The sequence below is a fragment of the Poecilia latipinna genome, unplaced genomic scaffold (assembly GCF_001443285.1).
Source record: "Poecilia latipinna isolate Pla-1442-1.1 unplaced genomic scaffold, P_latipinna-1.0 Scaffold765, whole genome shotgun sequence".
Lineage (NCBI taxonomy): Eukaryota > Metazoa > Chordata > Actinopteri > Cyprinodontiformes > Poeciliidae > Poecilia > Poecilia latipinna.
Window position 1 is genome coordinate 25458 of NW_015113381.1, and position 20763 is coordinate 46220.

A 20763-nucleotide genomic window follows, 5' to 3' on the forward strand; every position below is an offset into this window, starting at 1 on the left:
AAAATGGATTTGGGTTCCCCCCCCTAAATTTCTTTTTTTTTTTTTTTTTTTTGCCATTGACTGTATTTAAATAATGTTTGAGCATAAATTCAGTTGTGTGTTTTGGTCATAATCTATAAAACTACCAAAGCGCCATTTGTACTTCATGCGTTTTTCTGTTTTGGTGTGGACAGCCATCACCTCCTGGCCCAGTTTCCATTCCTGGCGGTGGCGTCCCACTAAACATGAAGGAAGTGGAGGAGCTGGAGAGAATGACCCAGGACTTCATTAAAAACATGGACAAACAAGCCCCCATCATCACCTCCCCTCCAACAGGTACAACTGTGTTTCACAAACGGAGACATTAATCACTCCTCTCTTCTCATGCAGCTATTTTCCACGCTGATTAGAAAATCATTAAACTTTATGTCTGCTTCGCACCGTGATTATCAGTACTAATGTAGATGAATGGCAGATGTCGTTTTCATTCATTGCAGTCATTAAGCAGCTTTTGATTAAATGTTTTGGAACAGATTCAAGCAGGAGGTTCATCAATATTTCCTATGAATAATTTAAAAAAATTGTTGTAGTGTTTAAAAGCATCAGATGTGTGTCTTAAGAGTTTAAATGAGCCTACTGCATCTGTGCCCAACAGTTTATGACACTAAAAACAAGCAGTAGTGATTAGAAGCTCATCTCTGTCAACGAAGAATGTTTTTCTTCTACTTGTTTGTACATCTTCTGGTTTTTCCTCAGAGGTTTGTGGGAAGTGTGGCGAGGCTCTGTCCCGTACGCAGCCAGCGGTGAGGGCCATGGACAAACTCTTCCACTCCAACTGCTTCTGTTGCATGAGCTGCCATCGCCCCCTGCAGGGCATGCAGTTCTATGACAGGGACGGCACGCCACAATGTGAAGACTGTTATGTGGTGAGGAGGCATAGTTCATATGCAGCATAAACAGATGAGTTGTTGTGTCAACTCCTCTGTAAAATTAAAATGTAGCAGGCTAGGGAAAAAAAAAAAGTCAAAAGGTTGATGTAATCGTTTTTGGTTTTGCAACTTAATAGGTCCCACTTTATGAAGCTCGTCAAGGTTTTAGTATTTTCTCTTTGTAAAAGCGGCTAAACGCTCCGCACATTCATGAGTTTCCTTGTTTAATTTTATTTTGTGCTCGTTAGAATTCCCTGGCCGTCTGCTCTCGGTGCGGGGAGAGAATCACTGACCGTGTGCTGAAGGCTGTGGGACAGTGTTTCCATGCCCACTGTTTCCGCTGCAGCACCTGCTCCTGCGTACTGGAGGGCGCACCATTTATCACTGACGACAACAACAATCCCTACTGTGTGCAGGATTACCACAGGTGCCTGAAAACTCTTACAACAGTAACTCAGTGTTATGTGCTTTTGTTGGGCGGGGGGAGATTCTTATGAAAAAGAGGTGTGTGGATAGTCGAATCTGGCATAGATATTGTGGAAAGCAGCTGAAACATGAAGACAGGATTCAAATTTGAGCTGTTACAATTAGGAGGATTTTTTTTTTTTTTTTGTCTCTGAATCAAATGTTATTCAAGATCGGTTATTGGTTGTCTTTGAGCTTTATAATGTTTTACTGTGAATCCATGAGAAATAACCAACACCCTCTGCGTCGCTCCCTGGCAGACGTTTCTCTCCTCTGTGTGTGAGCTGTAACGAACCCATTATTCCCGACCCCGGCAGCGAGGAAACGGTCAGAGTGGTGGCCCTCGATAAAAACTTCCACCTCAAGTGTTACCGCTGTGAGGTAAGGCGTTTAATGATCAGCATCTCCTTGAAGTAGAACCATATTCTGGAGGAAGTTAAAACATGTTATTCGCTCCCCAGGACTGCACTCGCCCTCTCTCCATCGAGGCAGATGAAAACGGCTGTTACCCGCTGGACGGCAAGATCCTGTGCATGAAGTGCCACACCAAGCGAGCCAAGCAGGCCGCGCAGTGATTGGCTGCCGTCGCCTCTCTCAGTTAAACTATGAACCAAATCCAAAAGCACAGGATTAATTCAGCTGCCGATTTGCCTTTGCAACAGGGCTTTGTTTAGTTTATTGTGCGCAGGTGTGTTTGTCTGTGTGAGAATGTATTGCATCGTTTCAAAAAGAAAAAAAAAAAAGTATGTTTGCATGCAGATTCAGTGTAGTATTCCTCTCGTCTTTGACCACTTTATCCAGTACAGAGGTAATGTTCTGCACTGAATTAAAGCCCCTGTGTATTATTGCAAATCTGCAAAGTCATCCATCTAGCTTTTTATCATGTGTATACTACAGCAGAGTTTAATGTGCCAAATCAATGTTTACGCTAAAAATTACAGCAGAACTTGCACAAGAGCCATCTGATAAATCTAAAGTTGCCTTTCTCTGTCTCTTTCCTAAAAATTGTAAATAAGACCAAGAACTGAAATATTTCCATTTTAAGACCTTCGTCTGGTTTCTTTTCCCCTGACGCTTTTGGATCCACAACTGATTTGTTAGAGATGCATCGATCTGAAATATGTGGCTGATTTCCGAGCACTGATTTTTGTAAAGCTTTGCTTTTCTCAGTTTTATCAGATTCTGAGTTCTTTTTTTTTTTTTAAGAACCATAAATAACAGCATTCAAAATATTCTTTTCAAGCCTTCTCACTGCGATTAGCCATAGCTTGTGTATATTGGGAGCAGAGGCAATGTCACCGTTTGTGAGAGAGCAGTTGCTGTTCAACAGGATGTTAACTTAATATAGGATAATAAGAGTTCACAGTTTAAATGACCTTTTCTGTGTGGTATCAGGTGTTGGCACCTGTACCATGGTTACCTAGACTCTTTGGGCATTCCCTAGAAAATATGGATCTTAAACTTCAATCTGGCATTTTCCAACAGCATGTCAGAGGCTCAGAAGTATAAACATTACTGTTACGCATTTAGCATTCCTGTTAAAGTATAACATTGGTTCTGTGTCTGTTCGCCTTTGCCAACTTTATAAAAATATTCCCAAGGTTGGAACAAACCCTCCCGCCTGTGGAGGGTTTGTTTTTGTACAGAATGATCAAATCAAAACAGCAGTAACATGAAATGACCAGCATCTAGCCCAAGTGTAGCTTTCTGTTGTGGCGACCTCTATGGACAGTTGACATGAATCTATGGAAAATGGTTTCCTTTTGTTAAACGTCTTCTGTCCTTCATGTTATGCGCTTTCTCTCTGTTTTTACCTCAGTGGATGCATTTTCTCGGCAACTCTCACATTTTTGTTGCTACTGCAACCTGGCAGCGCTTGGGTGTGGTGCATTCACTGACCAAAAAAAGTGTCCCATTTTTCTGTGTCCAGACTAAAAAAACAAAACAAAAAAAAAAAAAAAAAACAGGCAATTTCTCAGTGCGCCTCTAAGTTTTGTACAATAGCGCAAGAAGCATCAGCAACCTGATCATTAAGGCTTTGTCCCTGCAAATTAGGTTAGCGGTGCTTGTATCAACTAATTTACTCTGCTAGAGACACTTAATATCAGTGAACGTTGCTATGAGCTTTCGCTGTGAATTTCTCGATTTTGAGGCATGCGTTTGACTTGCGCCTTTGCATTTTCTCTTTAGTTCATGTGTGTAAGGGCAGATTTACAACAAAATTAACTTTAAAACAGATAAGAGCTGAATAAAGTATTTTGAGATGCATGTTTTCTTCCGATGAACAAATCAGAAGGTTTGCCAAGCACAGACGGAAATGTGTAACGGCAGACCGGCTATGCCAGCAGCATGGCTGAAATAGGACCTGTAAGGTATTCTTGCACAGTGCCATAGTGAACTTAAATGGTGTTCTATCTTCACTTTTGACTCAGAACAATCCCTGCACATAATCATTTTTAAATAAAAACAAGTATAGATCTATAGTAGCTTTAATAGAGAGCATTTCCTAAGGTCTTCAATGTAAATTATGGATCTAATGTTAAAAAGTATTAATGTGTGTCTGAGCATAATAGAACTGCAAAAGCAGTTGGATTTCACAAATCAGATGGCAAACTTAAACTCCGATCATGTTTCATGTTATTAGTATTGCTCAGTTTTGTTCTATTGTTGTGAATACCACTATTTTTTTGTTTTTCAGCCTTTTACACTTGTTTGTTCCTGTCGGTTACATAAATGTCATTCCTACTCTACTGCAATGTGCTTCAATGATAGAATTCAAGACTTTCATTTTGGCAACACTCCTGTTCCAGTATTCCACTGATTTTTTTTTTTTGTTTGTTTGTTTTGTTTTGTTTTCTTTCCAGTAAACCTTATGTGCTGTTGTGGAAAATAATTTCTGAGTAAGAAAATAGTTTGTTGCGCTTGAATTGAGCCTGGTGCAGCGAAATACCAGAATGAACTCAAGATGATAGTGATGCATGCTTTACTCCTAGTATTATGTCTTCTGTATTATGCGCCAATGTTTTTCAACTTTGTTCCCGAGTCTTTGCCATCACTGTGTATTTTAGGTATGACGCTTCAGTGACTTGGCATTACATTGTGCATCATTGTATTACCTGTGAATGCCTTGTCTTTACATATAACTTTTTTATATATATATATATACATTTGATACATAAGAATGTGTTAAAATGTCATCATTTAGCCTCGACCCTTTATTTTTTATTTTTTTTTGGCTGTATCAAAAGATCAAATTAAAAACAAATGCTTATTGCCAATTGTTTGTGCATATTTTCTGCTTTTTTGAACTTTTGATACGTGTCCAGTTTTACTCTCCACGTGACATCAGTGAAACTTGTTTTCTGTGCTTTTCTGTCAGAATGGGACCTCCAGGCCGCTCTATCAGTTCCTCCCAGCCATGTGCTGCACTGATAATGACAGCAAACGTGCGTGTGCAACGCGTAGAGGTCCTTTCCAGGAAGACAAACTTACCTCCCACTTAATGCAATGTATAAGCAGAAGCGATGCGTTAGTGTTTACTCACCAATCACAGCTCTCCGTCCTGACACGGCAGACAGGGGAGAACAAATGTTTTGCTGTTGTCTAAAACAAAAACTAAACCCTGTCCGTGGAGAGCAGAGGGGTACTCCCTGCTTTATTTGGATTTTGAAGAGGTGAAGACGAAACCTGCAGAGCTGTTTTTATCGGAGAGTCAGATGAGGAAAGAGAGTGATGAAAAGAGATACAGAGCAGAGATGACAACTTTTGACGCAGCGGCCGCAGGAGGTGCGTGTGAAACCTAAACGCCACAACAGCGACAGAAACGGGGCAAGAATGAGTCAAACTTCAATCGAGCTTCAGGTAAGGTCTTTACAGTCATGTGTTTAAATGCTAATAACGCTGCTTGGTAATAAGGTACGAACTGACTTCTGCAAGTACGTCTGCCGAGGTCAATGGGGGGAAAGTTGATTCCGAAAAACACCTGGCGCTCACTACGTCATCAGCAGAAAACGTGGAGCAAAATTTAACTTTGACAAAAGTTACATTTTTACAAATTCGTGCTTTCAAAACTTATTTTAAGAGCAAAATATATTTTTGAAATTACGACTAATATTTCAGAAGAAATTCTAAAACTAAATAGGAAATGGTACATAATGCTATAAAGGAAAGATTAGATTAAAAGGAAAGCAGTTAGCATTAGCTAGTGTCAGAAGCTTTTTTTCAGAGGTTAAATAAACTTACTTGGGTGAGGTCCAACACTTCCCTTCCCTGAAGAGTCGTGAAAAAAAAAAATGGGTCCGCAATTTTAGTATGTTATTTTCAACGTATATTACTTAAAATTTGAGAATTGTTTAAATTCTATCTATGATATAATAATAAGAAATGCAAAACTCGGAAAACAGCACGACACATTGATCTTTGGGCTTCAGAAAGCATAGAGTAAAACAAAAAAACAAACAAAAAACGGCCATATTTTGTCGTAAAATTACTGCAAAGACTCAAACAGCTCAACTTGGCAAATGTCAGGTGCAACTTTACTTATTGCACTGCGTATTTCATTCTTAATATTGCCACCTCATGTAAAAATTAATAAAAATATCTTACAATAAATCCGTCGCCTTTGCAGCAACCTGATCCCACACACAATGTCTTTTTGTTTTGGAAAATATAATTTTTAGTTTGAGAAAATGTATATAGTAGTGGGGGGGGGAAAGATATGTGTTAAACTATTAGAAATATTGGTTGGTTTTGTAGAAATTGCTTGGTTACCTCAAGCAATTTCTACAAAATATAGTGTACTGATTTCCTTAAGATATGCTTCAAATCCATCAGTTTCTTAATCTACAGGTAACCTATGACTTCCTGTTTCTCTGAAGAAAAAATAGGAAATTGTGTGCTTTGACCTACTTTGAAGTATGTTGGAAGATCTGTGATGTCAAATTATCATCTAATAACCCTTAAAGTCATTTTAGAATGAATTGCAACATTAACTCTTTGAAATACCAGAACATTTTAACTAAAAATCTGGTGGTGGGACTAAAGCACTGTCCGTCAGCTTCCAAGTTGAAACGGCAGCACACAGTTTGAACATGTAGGAAGTTATGAAAATGCATTACTGCAACAAGAAGAACCGTCCCTTTGCACAAGATGTATTCTCATTCTTATATAATAAAAAATGTTTTCACCTAAATCAATCCTTTAAAGCTCTGGCTTTGAAAAGCATCTCTACTCACGCCTGACTGAAATGGCTGATTTACCTCTTGGCATGCCTTCATGTTCTGCAGAAGCCCAGTAGTAAACTGTTAATTTTATTCCTGAATCTCGAGACATGGAATTTGAGACACTGTTAGCAGGTATTTTTCCTGAATTTCCTTGTGTTTAGCGCCATGCGTCTCTCCATTAACTCCAACCAGGTTCCCTGTTCCTGCTGAAACGTGTCCCTGCTACATGATGCTGCCTCCGCTATGAATTGCAGTGTGGATGGAAACATAAAGGGACTAATCCTCACCTGTCAGACCCTTAACTTTACTTCAACATTATGCTTTTTTACGTTGGTGTCAAGTGTTCTATAACTTCATGGCTTCCCATACTTGAAGAGACTTAAGGATTTTCTTTCGCTTTTTTTCCCCTTTTCCTCAGGACATAAGTTTTTACATTAAATGTCTTAAATATGCATTTAATAGAGCCTAACTGTAAAAACTAGCAGTGCAAACTGTACCTTCAATAAATTCTGTATTTCTTTTTCTCAAATGCAAATCCAAAGTCAAACTGCATTTCAGCTGAGACCAGTGAACGGCTTACTGGTAGTCCTTATTTAAACCAAGTCCTTTTCCCATGAAATGCTGTTTTGGAGGCTGTCTGCCTTCCTCAGCTCATGTTGCAAAATCAGCCAAATGGTTGGTGGATTCCTTATGTTACCTGAGTTGAGGGCGCTGCTGATTGGACCAGATTCCTTTCACCTGCAGAGAAGTGCTGCAGAGTGGCACACTAATGTGTGTGTTCATGCACCCACATCTGAGCCCAGGAGCAGATCTGCACAACAGTTGGTCTGTTTGGAGTGTTTCCTCAGATTTTCTTACAGTTTTGTTTCCTTCGCCCTCTTCCAGCCTCAGCAGTCGGACCACTCAGAGCCACGCCCAGAACCAGAGAGCCGGCTACAGCCTCCGCCTCAGCTGCAGCTGACAGAACAACCTCAGAGTTCCCACCAGCTCCAGGAGCAGAACCCACTCCAGCCTGGGGAACCACAACTATTAAACACTGAGCGTCAAGAAAAGTCGGCGTGGGTAACGCCTCAGAGACTGTTCGGTCTTCTTCTGGTATTATTTATAGGAATTGCCATTCTGGGACTAGTCTACTACCTTCACCACATTCTGCACACGGGGAGTGGGAACATTGCAGCAAACGGTAGGTCTCCAGAACCAATCGTGAATAACGTATTAAAATGGTTTACCGACTTGTCTAACTGTCCTTCCACTGTGTCCTACAGTAACCCCGTGTGTTTCTGCCGCCTGTCAGTGGGCTGCTGCTCGTCTGTCCATGTCCACTGACCCCTTCGCCCAGCCCTGTGATTACTTTGTGTCCATATGTGGTTCAAAAGGACTCAAAAGCAAAGGGAGACAAAGAAGTCACGGTATACCGGGTCATTCACAAAACCCGATTGAAAGGTTAGCAGAAACGGACAAACAAAATAAAAGTGAACACAGAAGACTGGGAGAAGATACGACTCTGAGCCGAAAAACTCTGCTGCTGCAGTATCTCAGAGGGATTTTAGGTAGGAAACAATCTGAAGCTTTTTGTAGTTTCTAATATGTGCAGCTGGTTGGTTTATTGATCTGGTTATGGTGCACTTGGGATACTCTGAGGGGAAAAAAATGACTGTGCTTAGATATTGGAGGAAACTGTGGATACAGATAATGCAGGAGAGTCCAGAGAGCATAATGGTTGAGATGATGGAGGTAACAATGGAGAGGATGATGGTTTAGACTCTCTTGCTTTAATCCTTGAAGCAAGAGACGAGGCTGGAAACAACGATGTGGAACACACTGGAAACTATGGGCAGAAAAGAAAGAAAGCATTGGACAGAGTCCCACAGAAAGAGTGTGTGTTGTCAACCAGACCTTCAAAAGGATAAATCGAGGCTCTGAGATTGGCGGGGAGGAATGGAGCTTGTGCTGAATCTATGTAGTCAAGCTAGTGACAGTGTGGAGGGCTGTAAGTGTTTGGCCTGAAGGCTTGAATATGGCTGTGGGTGCCGGGGGTACAGCAAGATGCAATTTGTCCCCCATAAAGGGGACCAATGTTCCTGATAACACAGAGTGAGATGTTATTTTTTTGCCTCCTGGCCAAGATATTTGAACCTCTGCTGGGTCCATGTGAACAGATCCATCTGTCATGTTTTGTGGAGCAGGACCAAACATTGGATGAGGCAGCCAGAATGGTATCAAGATTCTGCTTGATGTAAAAATTCATATTTTCTACATTTTTGTGCTTCAACTTGGGTCTAAACTGCTTTAAAAAAAAAAACAAAAAAAGAACAAAAACAGCCCAAACGCAGGAGTCTCTAGTAATGCTCCTCAAAGTCTTATGGTTGTATAATTGTGCATCTGTTTGCAGTCGTGAGTGTAAACTTTGAGTTGGAGGACGTGGCCAGCAGCAGCAGCTCAGTTGGATTTAAAGTGACAGCTCAGTTTTAGCTCATTCTGAAATGAACTCAAAATATTCAGAACTGACCAGACTAAAATCTCATCATCTAAGAAAGATTTTGTGCAAAAAAAAAAAAAAAATAATGTGATGAACATATTTTTAATAGCCCATAGACCTATTCTGACCTACTCAAGGAAGCATAATACGTCACCTTTAATGAAAATGCAAAATGCATGCTTTCAAAAACTAGAAGTGTCATCAGGTTGACAAATTAGTGTATTATTGCCATGCATTGTATTGGAGTTACAAAATAAATGCATAGGTTGAATAGAGTAAGGTAGCATGGCAAATTGTGCTTTAATGGAGTTGTGGCAACGTTTCATCAAAAGAAATATTAAATTGTTTAAGATATGGAAAAACTCACTTGCATACCACAACAACACAAAAATCTGCATAAACTAAAGTCATTACTCCATATCTTTGTATTCAGGAGTTTAATCAGTTCAAAGACAACAGATATATGAAATTATACATCTTGGCATGCAGACTATTTCAACAATTTTGTTCTGAATGAATGGGTTAATCTCAGTGGCTCAGTGAATTCCTGTATTCAGCGACAAAGTGAAAAGTCCCATGTTCATCAACTTTCTGCTCAGTCAGTAGCTACAGACTTCCAAAATGTGATACAACCAGGAGATTAACTAAACAGCCGTGCATAGAGAGCTTCATGGAATAGATTTCCATGACTAAGCAGCTGCTGCCAAGCTGTAATTACCAAGTGTAATGCGAAATGTTTAATGCAGAGGAGAGGAGTGACTCATACTGCTCTGGGTATTAGAGGAGTGTAGCGTTGTAGGAGCAAAGTGTGGACCAACTCTACATTATGCTTTTGCATTAAAGTTCATGTGTGTATGTAAATCGTTTTGGCTATATATTCTACAATCACCTCTGTGGTCATGACTTCATAGGATGTGTGGTTAGTAGAGGAGGCTTGGAGCATCAGTCACTCTGTCAGACATGGTGATTGCAGCTTTAAATGTGTTTCTTTGACAGGAAATGGAGAGGTTGACCAGGATAAAGATTTAATAAAGATCGGTTTAAATCTTGTTTATCTGTCTACCAGAGACCAACCAAAGTTCAAGCAGCTCAGCAGTTCAGAAGACTAAAGACTTCTACCATTCCTGCTTAGACACCAGATCTCTGGAAGCTGCGGGTGCAGAGCCATTTCTCAGACTCATCCAGAAGGTATGAACATGGTGCTTCTTTTAAAACTCGTTTCAAGACAGTTTATTATGTAACTGACAGGCTGTTTTTAGTGGTGGCTGCATCCTTGTTTCAGTCGTTAAGTACAGAAAAACCTGAGACTGTCAAACCAACCTTGTTCCAACCTTTTATATTAAGAAATGTTCTCAAATGTAAGATATTTCACAACGTGAGGCAACAAACTTAATCAGTTATTCCCCGCAGCATCTGAGTCAACCCACCTAGTCGATCCAATTATATGACTGTGTTTATTATCCTCTTTCTTGCTTTTGTCAAATTTCTCTCTGTGTATCTGTGTACAGTTGGGAGGCTGGGCTGTGTCCGGACAGTGGAATAGGACTGACTTCAACTACACCCTCGGTTTGTTAATGAGGGAATATGAGACGTTTCCATTCTTCAACCTCTACGTAGGCAAAGACCCGAATGAAGCTGCCAGCAACAGGACAAAGAGATACATTCAGGCCAGTGTCTTAATTATCTGATATTTATAACCCAAATGTTTTAGGGTGCAGCAAAAATACAGCAAGTTGATGTAAACAAGGCCAGAATGATGTTATTGTCTTAACTCGAGCATTCGTCCTCTTATTAACAGATTGATCAGCCGGATCTATTGATCCCAATTGAGTGGAACAGCAACACGCAAAAGTCGAGAGCTAAAACTGAGGTTGGTCACTCATGTCCTAATTCCTGCAGTAGATATTTCCCAGATTAAAGTCGATGTTTAATCTAACAGAGTATATTTGAATGCAGACTTTGCGTCCCTTCCTGGCATCATGTCAGAGCTACCTGGCTTTCCTGGGATCCCCGCCGTCCATGAGGATGCTACACGTTGGCACGTTCATCTCTCTGTCCTCAGAGCTCGCTGTCGCCGCTTCACCTCTGCAGTACCGCCTGTCAAAGGGACAGCTCTATCAGCGAATGACAATAAGAGATCTGCAGGTGCAAGTCCGGTCTGCTCTGTCCGTGTTTCATTGTTTCAGACATTTAACGATTCTGCTAAACACAGAGAAAGTCCACAATCAGGGTTAGATTAACTACTGTTTCAATTCAGGACTAACCAGGAAATAATTTTCAACGTTTTACGACTTAAACTTACTCTTATTATACATGCTCTGACATATTTTTACAGGCATTCAGGCAAGACAAAATCTGAGTGCAGCACACCACATGTTGGAGACCCATGATAACATTTGCACTGGATACATTTTTAAGATTAATTTAAGGAGTCATCAAGGATATTTAAAAGGATTTGGTGAAAGCAGTTTATATATGTGTGCAAGGTCAGATGGGAACAGGTAATGCAAGTAAAAAAACATAACTACAACACTTTTATATTTTTTCAATATAAAACTTAACCTCATACTTACAGTAGATAATGTTTATATATTGCAACAGCATAAAGTACTTACAGTAACAACGCGTAGTGTTTACTATTTGTTCTTGAGCTACAAACGGCACCATAGGCTCACCACCTTAAAACTTTTAAACCAGTACCAGTGGTACCAATGACTTATATCTCTGGAAGCATAATTTTACAGATGAAAATAAATATTCTCCCACAGAGCCAGGCCCCTGCTATTGACTGGTTGGGCTGTCTGGAGGCTGCTTTCCATCCTCTGTCCCTCACAGAAGACGATCATGTCCTCCTGCACAACTTACCTTACATCATTCAAATGTCCCGCATCATCAACAAATGGTTGCATAAGTCTGAAATGAGTAACAGGTAATATTAAGTTATTAAAACAGGATCTTAGTGTCTCAGAGTGCTTTTATTAAATCTTTTCTTGCCACTTTGTTGGGCGAAGCGGTACTCTTCACACCTTTATGGTCCTGAATCTGTTGCACACCCTGATGCCCGCCATGGATTTCAGATTTTCAGAAACGGCGAGGAATTTTTCTTTGGCACTGGGGAACATCGAAGAGGTCAGTCAGGATGGCTTGAGTCAAAACACAAGCAGAAGTGTGAATGGATTAATTGAGTCATGTGTTGGGACTTTTTTTTTTTTACCAGGAAGTCCCTCGCTGGAAACGCTGCATACTGGAGACCGAAAGAGGATTTGATTCAGTTCTCGCACATCTTCTCAGTGAGACGACTTCGCGTCGAGAGGTGAATTTGACACCGTAACACAAACTGAACTGATTGAATGATTTAAATCTCCATCTAACGCAGTTTGCATTCCTCCCCCCCCCCGATAACAGACAGAAGAAATTGTTGAAAATGTCTTTTTTGCCTTCATATCTAAAATAATGGATCTCAGGTGGAAAGATCAAAATTCTTTTCAGCGTTTCATTGACAAGGTGAAAAGGAAATCTGAATTTCTAGATTTGAATTAGTCTGCATCTCGTTTACAGTTTTAACGTTACTGGAGCTTTTCTTTCTCCAGGTTTACTCCTCACCTCCAAGACTATTGTCCTCAAAGGAGATTTCTAATGAAGATGATCTTGACCTATTGTTCTCTGAGGTACGCAGCAGAATTTTTTTTAAAACTAAAATTATGTGTAATTTGTTTCTGAGTAACCAGCTGTTGTTGTTATCTGTGCCTGTGGTGTATCACATAAAATCCCTCCAAAATTCAGTGGGTTTGGTTGTGGTTGAAATATTTCAAAATAGAAAGAGGCTTGAGGGTTATGAATGCTTAGATGTGGCACTATGCATGACCATAGTAGCTTGCTGTGCAGTGTGTGTGTCCTTGAAGTATCAGTAAAATGAAGAAGTTGGCAATAAACAATTGAGAACTTCCCTCAGTGATCTCTCTTGATTCAAAGGTTCAAGCTAATGCTTAACAAACAAAAAATATTCCTTTGAAAATGATCAAACACGGGGCAGTCGACTGGAAAAAACATCAAATGCCGAAATGAAAAAAAAAAAATCACAAAATCTAAACAGCTGTTGCTGAAAGGGGGTATTAAAATTGCTCTTGTCTGGCAAGAGCAATTTTAATAGAGCAATTTGCCAGCAAGAGCATTTTTTTTTTTTACTGCTAATGGACAAAGAAAACACTGACCCAGTAACGCCAATGATTTCAGGTGACGGTCAGCTCCAGTGGCTTCTTTAGCAACTACCTTCAGCTACTTTCCCTTTGGCAGAAGAGACGCAGTAAACTCTTGGCTACGCAGACTGAGGACGCCGACATGTAAGTTTCTCCTTCACCACGTTTAGCTATTAAATTCTGGATAAACTCTTGAAACATGCAATAATCCTCTCATATTTATTTCAGCCTGTCTGTCGCGCCCTCTCTAGTGAGTAACGGACTTCTCTTCCCAATGGGAATGTTCGTCCCTCCTCTTTTCCACCCCACCTATCCAAAGTAAGTTATGTTCAAGGAAAAACATTGCCGGATGTATTATTTGCTGATTTGATCACAACAACTCACTTCTTTTCTTGTGAACAGGGCCATGAATTATGGTGCCGTGGGTTTCCTTGTTGCTAAAGATATCTTTCATCTGTTTCTGCCTGAGAGTAAGAAAAGTTTAAAAGTTGATTTGTGTTTTTAACGTTTGGTCTTGCATTATGCTGCATTTTGTGCTCATTACTACGCATTCAGATTTTGATTGCAAGTGTTTCGGGAAGAGTAGGAGCTTCTTAAAGAGACAGAGGCCAATTTCAAAGCATCAAATTAGATAGTTTAATTTTATTGAACGTAATGTAATACAAAGTCAAAAATGTTTTTAAATTATGTTTGATAGAACATTTTCATAACAACTGAAGGTAACATAGTTACTTGATTGTGCTACAAAATGTCACCATGTACCTGGAAAATAAACAATACTGCCGCTTTAGAAGGATTCAAGTCAGCAAATTGAGCCATTCTTGTGGCTTAATGTTTTTATTTCTGAAACTGCAGATGAGAGTTAGATTTTGATAGAAGATAAATTTTGCTGCAGGCTAATACATTTTTTTGTATGTATAGACTACTTGGACTATCACTGATTTGTGCCCTGAATTTCATCATAAGAACCGCATTAGGAATATATTTAGAGAGAAAAGCAGGGATGTGTTCAATATCCATTTTTCCATCGTAGCCCTTGTAATAGTGTAAAAGTGGATCAGTTTTGTCGATATTAAGCTATGATGTCTGTTGTGTTGCAGTTTATTCTCACAGCCCGACTATGCGTGCTGTGGGAGAATGTGTGTGGACTCACTACCTCAAAGCTACTGAAAAAGCAGGACAAGTTCGGGCGACTATTCTGCCTACAGCGCGGCAGGAGGAGGTGTGGTTGCAATACTCTGCACTGCAGGTGGCGCTGCAGGTAAGGAAGCATATTGAAGCTACGGAGTTTTGTGTGAAGCACTTTAGGTCTGTCCTTTCACATTTTTTCCTCTTTCCTCAGGCCTATCATCAGAGTCTAAGCCAGAATCCTGCAGACACCTCGGTTTCAGGGTTACATCACACGCAGCTGTTTTTCAGATCTTTCTCTCAGGTAATGTTGGCCTTTCCTCATCCTAACGACCAGCACAACGGTACGGTTGGCATGGATGGACGGATGGACGGATGGATGGATGGATGGATGGATGGATGGATGGACGGACGGACGGATAGATGGATGGATGGAAAAGAGAGAAGGAAGGAGAGGAAGAAGTAAGGAAAGGGAAAGAAAAAGAAAGGAAGAAGGAAAGTAGGAAAAAGAGCTAAAGAGTGAAGGAAAGAGAGGGGGAAAAAACAAAGGAGACCAGGAAAGAATGGAAGAATGAAAGAAAGAAGGAAAGCAGGAAAGAATGAGAAAAAGAAACAGTGATGGAGGGAAGGAAAGAAGAAAGTCAAGAAAGGGGAAGAAAGAAAGTGAAAGGAAGAAGGAAAGTAGGACAAATGTGAAAGAATGAAGGAAAGAGAGAGCAGGAAAGGGAGAGAAAAGAGGAAAGAAATAAGAAAAACAGGAAATGAGAGAAAAAGGTGGACATGGAGAGATAAATGAATTAATCTCTCCATTACCAGCTTGACTTCCCTGCTGTTTTATCTTGTATTTCTGAGCCACTAGCTGTAATGATTTACTGTCCTGCAGGTGAGCTGTGACACTGACCCAGACGGTGAGTCCATGCCTCTGGACGCCTCCTTCTTGATCCCGGTCATGTGTTCCCAGACTGGTCTGTGTTCAACAAGCCCACAGTGCTCACTTAAAACTCAGCAGGACAAATCACAAGCATGCTGACCACAGTCTGTAACCACGAGCTGGACGTCAACCCCAGAAATATTCTGGGTTCAGGAATATTCACATCATTAAAACTTTTTTAATACATATATGTACACTTCAACACTGCAGTTTTTTTTACTAGCCCTGGTTGTTTTTCTAATATGATCCAAATTGCATTACTTGCACAAGTTGTTCGGGATTGGTTTAAATAACAAACATTATTTTTTTAAATATAATTTTATTTAGTGGTGAGAGTTTTAACAAAGGAAGTATAAGCTACGTGTTTTATGTGAACTGTCTGCTGTTAATATCACTCTCAGAGGAAGAATTTGTTTATTGCATTTTATCCAGGCATATCTCTCAAAAACACAAATTATGACAATTTTGCTTCGTTGGGCCTCTAACTTGAATACAAATAAATCTATTAATACTGATAGAAGTAGTTTATCTGTGAAGATTTAAAAGAATCAGGTATTTTGTAACGACACAAAGAATGTTCATTCAAATCAATAAAAATTGGTTCTGGACTCTTTATCTGCTCTGATTAGAGAGATATTCTCCAAGATTTTGTGCAAGACAGAAAATGAGGTTCAGATGCTCCGCTATGACGTTTTTAAAAAGCGAAAAGGATACATAGAGACAGTGAAGCCACTAAATGTTCGCAAAGATGCATTTGAAAGCATTGTTTAGAAGTTCAAAGTTAAAGGAACAGCAGCGTTGCCACTGAGACGTGGCAGAAAGAAGACATTAGTGGCTGCCATTTCTGGAAAAGGGAACAAGTAGAATCAAATAAGACAAACAAAAAATTCCATTGGCTCATACTGGAAAAACCTATACGTTTTCCAGACTCTTGTAATGAATGAGTTTAATACGTTTGTGTCACAAGAAGTGATTAAAAGTTGCATTTTCATATTTAATTTGTAGACACCATGTATAACATTGGTTCTGTTGGGTTATTTAAATGGTTCTGTTTAGTATGTTTATTGCAAAAAGCTACTAATTTGCATGATTTGCCAAAAAGTCCAGTCTGCACTGAAGTAAAAAAAAATTCAGGTGCTACTCTAATTCTGCAGTCACCTTCAGTTTATTATAATATTTGAACACAAACAAACTAACTGGTTCATAGACCTTTAAAAACTCATTTGAAATGGCTCTGGCACTTCTCCAGAGCTTTATCACAGCTGTTATTAGGTTGCTATGGGAACAGATTTGTAAAAAATAAAAACATACAAAACAGTTGTTTACTTTTAAATGCAACAAAGCATGATTTTGAAAAAAACTCTCTGGCCATTTAAAATTAGCTTCCGTGTTTTTGATTTCTTTCTGGGTTACAATGTCTGATTCTTTCATAAAATGAAGAAAAAAAACGGAGCAAAAAAGGCTTTGCAGGGAGGGGTCAAGGAAAATTCTTCCATCAGTTTTAAAACAAACGAGAAGAAACTATTAGGTGTGTCAAAACAGCACAATAATCCCTCAAAAAACCCAGCGGGAAGAGGCCTTGGAAAAGCCGGAGCCAAACGTCTGGGTCGGCTTCTGAAGCGAGTCGTTCTGCCTCGGGAGGAACCGACGGCCGTGGCTGCACTTCCAAGTAAGTCAAATCTAAGGAAAGTTTCAGGTTAACTGCTGAGTTGTTGAATTTAATGTCACTATTTGCAAAGAGATTAAAAGCCAAAAAAAAGCCAACTCCAAAAACAATATAGGATATCTTGGACTGAAAGATAAGTAGCTTCCGCTCATCTGATTTCTTAAACATTTCACCAATTACACCTCTTGCTGTCGAGTTTAAATCTTTATGTTCAGCTCCTTCCAGCTACACCTTAAGCTACTTAGTCTGTCAACATTTTCCATTTCTTAAACTTGGCGGATTTTATCATTTGACTCCTACATTGATTATATTTTCCACATCTTTCAGTTTATTTAACAATACAAAATACAATTTAAAGAGCGAGAATTAAAACCTTCTAATGTTTCAGAGACTCCCGTTCGTCTTTTCAAGCATCAGATCGAGAAGAAAGCTGATAATGCGCCCACGGCAAAGTTCTCGAGGCAGCAGGTTTCCAAGCTCATCCTCAATGTGGTCTCCCAGTGCAAACATAAAGGTGGCATCTCCATGGATGAGCTCAAGGAGACACTGGCCGCCGAAGGCTATGATGTTGCAAAGAACAACCGGCAAGTTAAGGTGGTGACGGAGCAGCTGGTCAACAACAAGACACTGGTGCGAACTACGAGAAACACCTCACTGAGACTCAACAATAAGGTAAAACCCGAATCTGCTCCTTTCACTGAGTGGCATTTCAGCTCTGTATCCAGATTATTTTTAACGGGATGTTCGGATGTTACAATTTTAGTAACTGTTTGGTCAAATATCAGATCAGCTTTACTGTATACATTTTTATCCCTTTAAAAACAGAAAGCAATAAAAATAAAGAGTGCAAAGATGAACAAATCAACATCTCAGAAGCCCCCACAAGAGCCCGCGAAGAAGACTTCAGCCCAAAAGAACCCTGAAGAAGAGACAAAGACACAGAAAAATAACAAAAATCTGGCCAAAGCAAAAGTCAAAATACAAAAAATGCAAAGAAACACTGACAAAGCAGCACCGAAGTCCAAGAAACAAAGAAAGCAGTCGCCCAAACCCAAAAGAAAACCCCAGAAACGAGCCAGGAAGAGACCTCAACTCAGAAACAACCGATCCATGCGAGCTCAAACGCCACCAGCAAAGACTAAAAAGACACATAGGCATCAACCAAAACAGGTCAAATCTTCTAGGAGAAAACAATCACAAAGACGGAAACTTCCTACAAGAAGATCAAAGCGGCAGAGAAAGCATCGCAGGTGTTGCAGGAGTTGCTAGAAGAACTAAGACTGGCAATAAACTGAAGTATTTTTATCAATCTGACCGTTCTTTGTTGCTTTAACTGTGTTGAATAAAAACTTTTCATCCATTTAATTATTTTCCGTTAATTGCTGATATAAAGATGTTATAGCTGCTTTGTTTCAGATTGCAATAAAAGGAAAAGAAACACCCTCTCCTAAAAATACATCTTATTTTAAACTTTGTGTGACACAGTTTGGTACAAAAGAAGATTAGGTATAGAAGTAACCATAAGGTCCAATAAAAATCATATTCATGGAGGAAAAGACAGATTCATGGATAATTCTTTTAGTATCAACAAACAAAAACAATATTTATGTGGGAGTGGGTGATCTCTCCTCCTCCTGTCGTTGTTCTTGTGGCAACGCTCAGCATTTGTTCCAGTAAATCTGGTCCACTGCAATCAGAACCATGTAATTACAGTTGTTTCCCTTCAGCAGTTCATCGTAATCCGTTTGTCACAGGACGCCCCACACCTCCTCAAAGGCGGAGCATATTTTGGCACAGGTCAGAGCTGCAGAGAGGGGGTAGTTACTTATAGAGACTGTCTGCTCGGTGTAGTCCACATTCACCTGAGGGGAAAGAAAACCCAACACTGGGTTATATTGAGAAATTATTTGAAACCGTGAAACAAGAACTATCTGTATCCTCTCCTCACCGAACCATGTGCAAACGCTCCGATCACCACTGCTGCAGGGCCCTCTGGCACCACGGTCCGAGCGTTAACGGCCTCCCCGGCGGAGAAGGACATGCCGATGCGGGGGCAGCCGGGGGGCAGGTGGTCAGACACCGGGTTTTTAATCATCTTCAGCAGCTTCTGAGGGCCGTCAGCGGCCCTGACGCTCAGTTTGTGCAGCAGCTGAACTTTGGTGTTAGAGAGAGAAGAAATGGTCAAAGAGATGGAGAGAAAACCTGGCTATGCATTAAAAAGGAGATTGCAAAAGTCGCTATCCCTCTTCAACTGTTCAATGCTTTGTCACATTATGACTACAACCTTTAGTGTACTTTAGGTTAGATTAGACAGAACTTTATTGTTAATCCCTCATGAAAGTTCCTCGGTGAAATTCAGTTTCCAGCAACAGCTTTATGTGCTTGGCCAACACAAAGAAGTGAACAACTGTGAGGGGGAAGGGAATCGATAGACGATTTCTAACAGTTTGACAAACAGAAGAAATAATAATGAAAAAAAAAAAAACATGACAGTCATTTTTATTAAGTTCCCTTTAATCTGATGAATCTAAACATCAAATGTTAAAAGATTTTCTTCATAAATTCTCTGATTAAGGGAGTCAATCTGAGTGTAATCTTGTGATCTCGACATGAATCCAGCTGCTCTGTGAAGGAATCAGAGGTTTGTTAGGAAACATCAGAGCATGAATCACACAAGCAGCCGATAGGCCAATGGGAACTCTGGAGGAGCTGTAAAGATCCACAGCTCGGTTGGGAAAAATCTGTCAGCAGGAAAACTATCACTGATTCATGTCACAAATCTCACAGCCACTGAAAAGTGGCACAGAGGTTTTTATTAAAACAGAACCTTTGCAGTTTGGCAAACACCATCTACCGAACACAATCACAATGTAAAAGCAGATTAAGGGGAATAAATACTTTTGCAAGCCACTGTAAACAACAAAAAAGAAACAATACCCATTAAACCACAGAAGCGGGTGAAAGTTCTGGGGATGCGGGTCTGTGGATTGATCTCTATTAGGGCGTTTTTCTCGGTGTGGATGTAAACCTGCAATAGGCCCGCCCTGTTCAGCGGACTGTCCATCAGCATAAGCAGACACTAAAATGAAGGGACAGATTGTTTTCAGAAACCTTAATCAGGCACATACTGTAAGAAAAGTTAAAAAAAAAAACACAACCACGCAAAAACAAACAAAAAAAAAACAAATCAAGGATTATGATAAAAAGTAGTAATTTCACATATCTGAGAATAAGTGGGAAAAGCATTGAAATCAATTTCTATTCATAATAATTCAGAATAAATAAAGGTGTAAAAAGCTTTTCAAGCTGATGTAAGGTTTGTGTTTACCTGATGTGTGATGTCTGGTCTTATGTGTCCCGGATCTCTTCCACTTTTGATGATCATGTTTTTGTGCTGATCGCAGTTTAACAACTCAAATGTTTTACCAACCTGTAAGACACAAACCAAACAGCAACAAGCATAGATCAGAATTAAATCCTCTCAGCGTTAGCTGGTCACAGATGTTGGTTGTGTTTGTAATTAAGAGCAGCGTTATTCTCTAACCTTCACAGTTTCTACCGATGCTCCCTCCAGAATAACAATGAGCCTTCTTTCAGCCATTCGATCATGGAGGTTGATTTTGCCTGTTTTTGCTGCTTTTGGTTCATATTCATCCAAATGTTCCAGACCACGCTTCTTTCCAGATGCCATGACTCCTTTTGTTAGTCGCAGAAAGATGACGTCAGTATGGAAACCGCATAGAGGTCTCTTTTAAAATAAATAAATAA

General features: G+C 39.9%; 4 protein-coding genes across 7 annotated transcripts in view; 3 read left to right on the forward strand and 1 right to left on the reverse strand.

The window, feature by feature from the left end:
* The window catches only part of zyx (zyxin), a 22022-nt gene extending 19288 nt beyond the window's left edge, over positions 1-2734 (forward strand). For both annotated transcript variants that reach the window (XM_015046113.1, XM_015046112.1), the window contains exons 6-10: positions 174-315; positions 736-905; positions 1157-1335; positions 1634-1754; positions 1835-2734. In XM_015046113.1, coding sequence (XP_014901599.1) covers positions 174-315; positions 736-905; positions 1157-1335; positions 1634-1754; positions 1835-1948 — 726 coding nt within the window. In that variant the 3' untranslated portion in view covers positions 1949-2734. The remainder of the gene's footprint in view (positions 1-173; positions 316-735; positions 906-1156; positions 1336-1633; positions 1755-1834) is intronic.
* Positions 2735-5043: 2309 nt separating this feature from the next.
* On the forward strand, positions 5044-15529 carry kel (Kell metallo-endopeptidase (Kell blood group)). Of its 3 annotated transcripts, XM_015046120.1 has the most exons (18): positions 5044-5234; positions 7481-7778; positions 7861-8145; positions 10141-10262; positions 10583-10741; positions 10873-10944; positions 11031-11219; positions 11843-12003; positions 12086-12203; positions 12292-12387; positions 12480-12578; positions 12665-12742; positions 13308-13414; positions 13499-13588; positions 13673-13740; positions 14371-14531; positions 14613-14702; positions 15282-15529. In XM_015046120.1, the coding sequence occupies exons 1-18, from the start codon at positions 5208-5210 to the stop codon at positions 15426-15428; spliced, it is 2367 nt and encodes a 788-aa protein (XP_014901606.1). In that variant the 5' UTR covers positions 5044-5207; the 3' UTR covers positions 15429-15529. The 3 variants fall into 3 exon arrangements, with proteins under 3 accessions (XP_014901606.1, XP_014901604.1, XP_014901605.1); XM_015046118.1 differs by lacking the exon at positions 5044-5234 and having other exon boundaries at positions 7253-7778; XM_015046119.1 differs by lacking the exon at positions 5044-5234 and having other exon boundaries at positions 7253-7778; positions 12089-12203.
* Positions 15530-16404: 875 nt separating this feature from the next.
* LOC106955755 (histone H1-like) lies at positions 16405-18360 on the forward strand. The gene is made up of 3 exons (XM_015046122.1): positions 16405-16998; positions 17384-17662; positions 17819-18360. Exons 1-3 carry the CDS (start codon positions 16764-16766, stop codon positions 18262-18264), a joined length of 960 nt encoding a protein of 319 aa, XP_014901608.1. The 5' UTR covers positions 16405-16763; the 3' UTR covers positions 18265-18360.
* A 197-nt stretch (positions 18361-18557) lies between these two features.
* Positions 18558-20747, reverse strand: emg1 (EMG1 N1-specific pseudouridine methyltransferase). The gene is made up of 5 exons (XM_015046128.1): positions 20540-20747; positions 20324-20425; positions 19933-20074; positions 18944-19149; positions 18558-18857 (listed from the first exon to the last, which is right to left on the reverse strand). Exons 1-5 carry the CDS (start codon positions 20684-20686, stop codon positions 18744-18746), a joined length of 711 nt encoding a protein of 236 aa, XP_014901614.1. The 5' UTR covers positions 20687-20747; the 3' UTR covers positions 18558-18743.
* Positions 20748-20763: the final 16 nt, after the last annotated feature.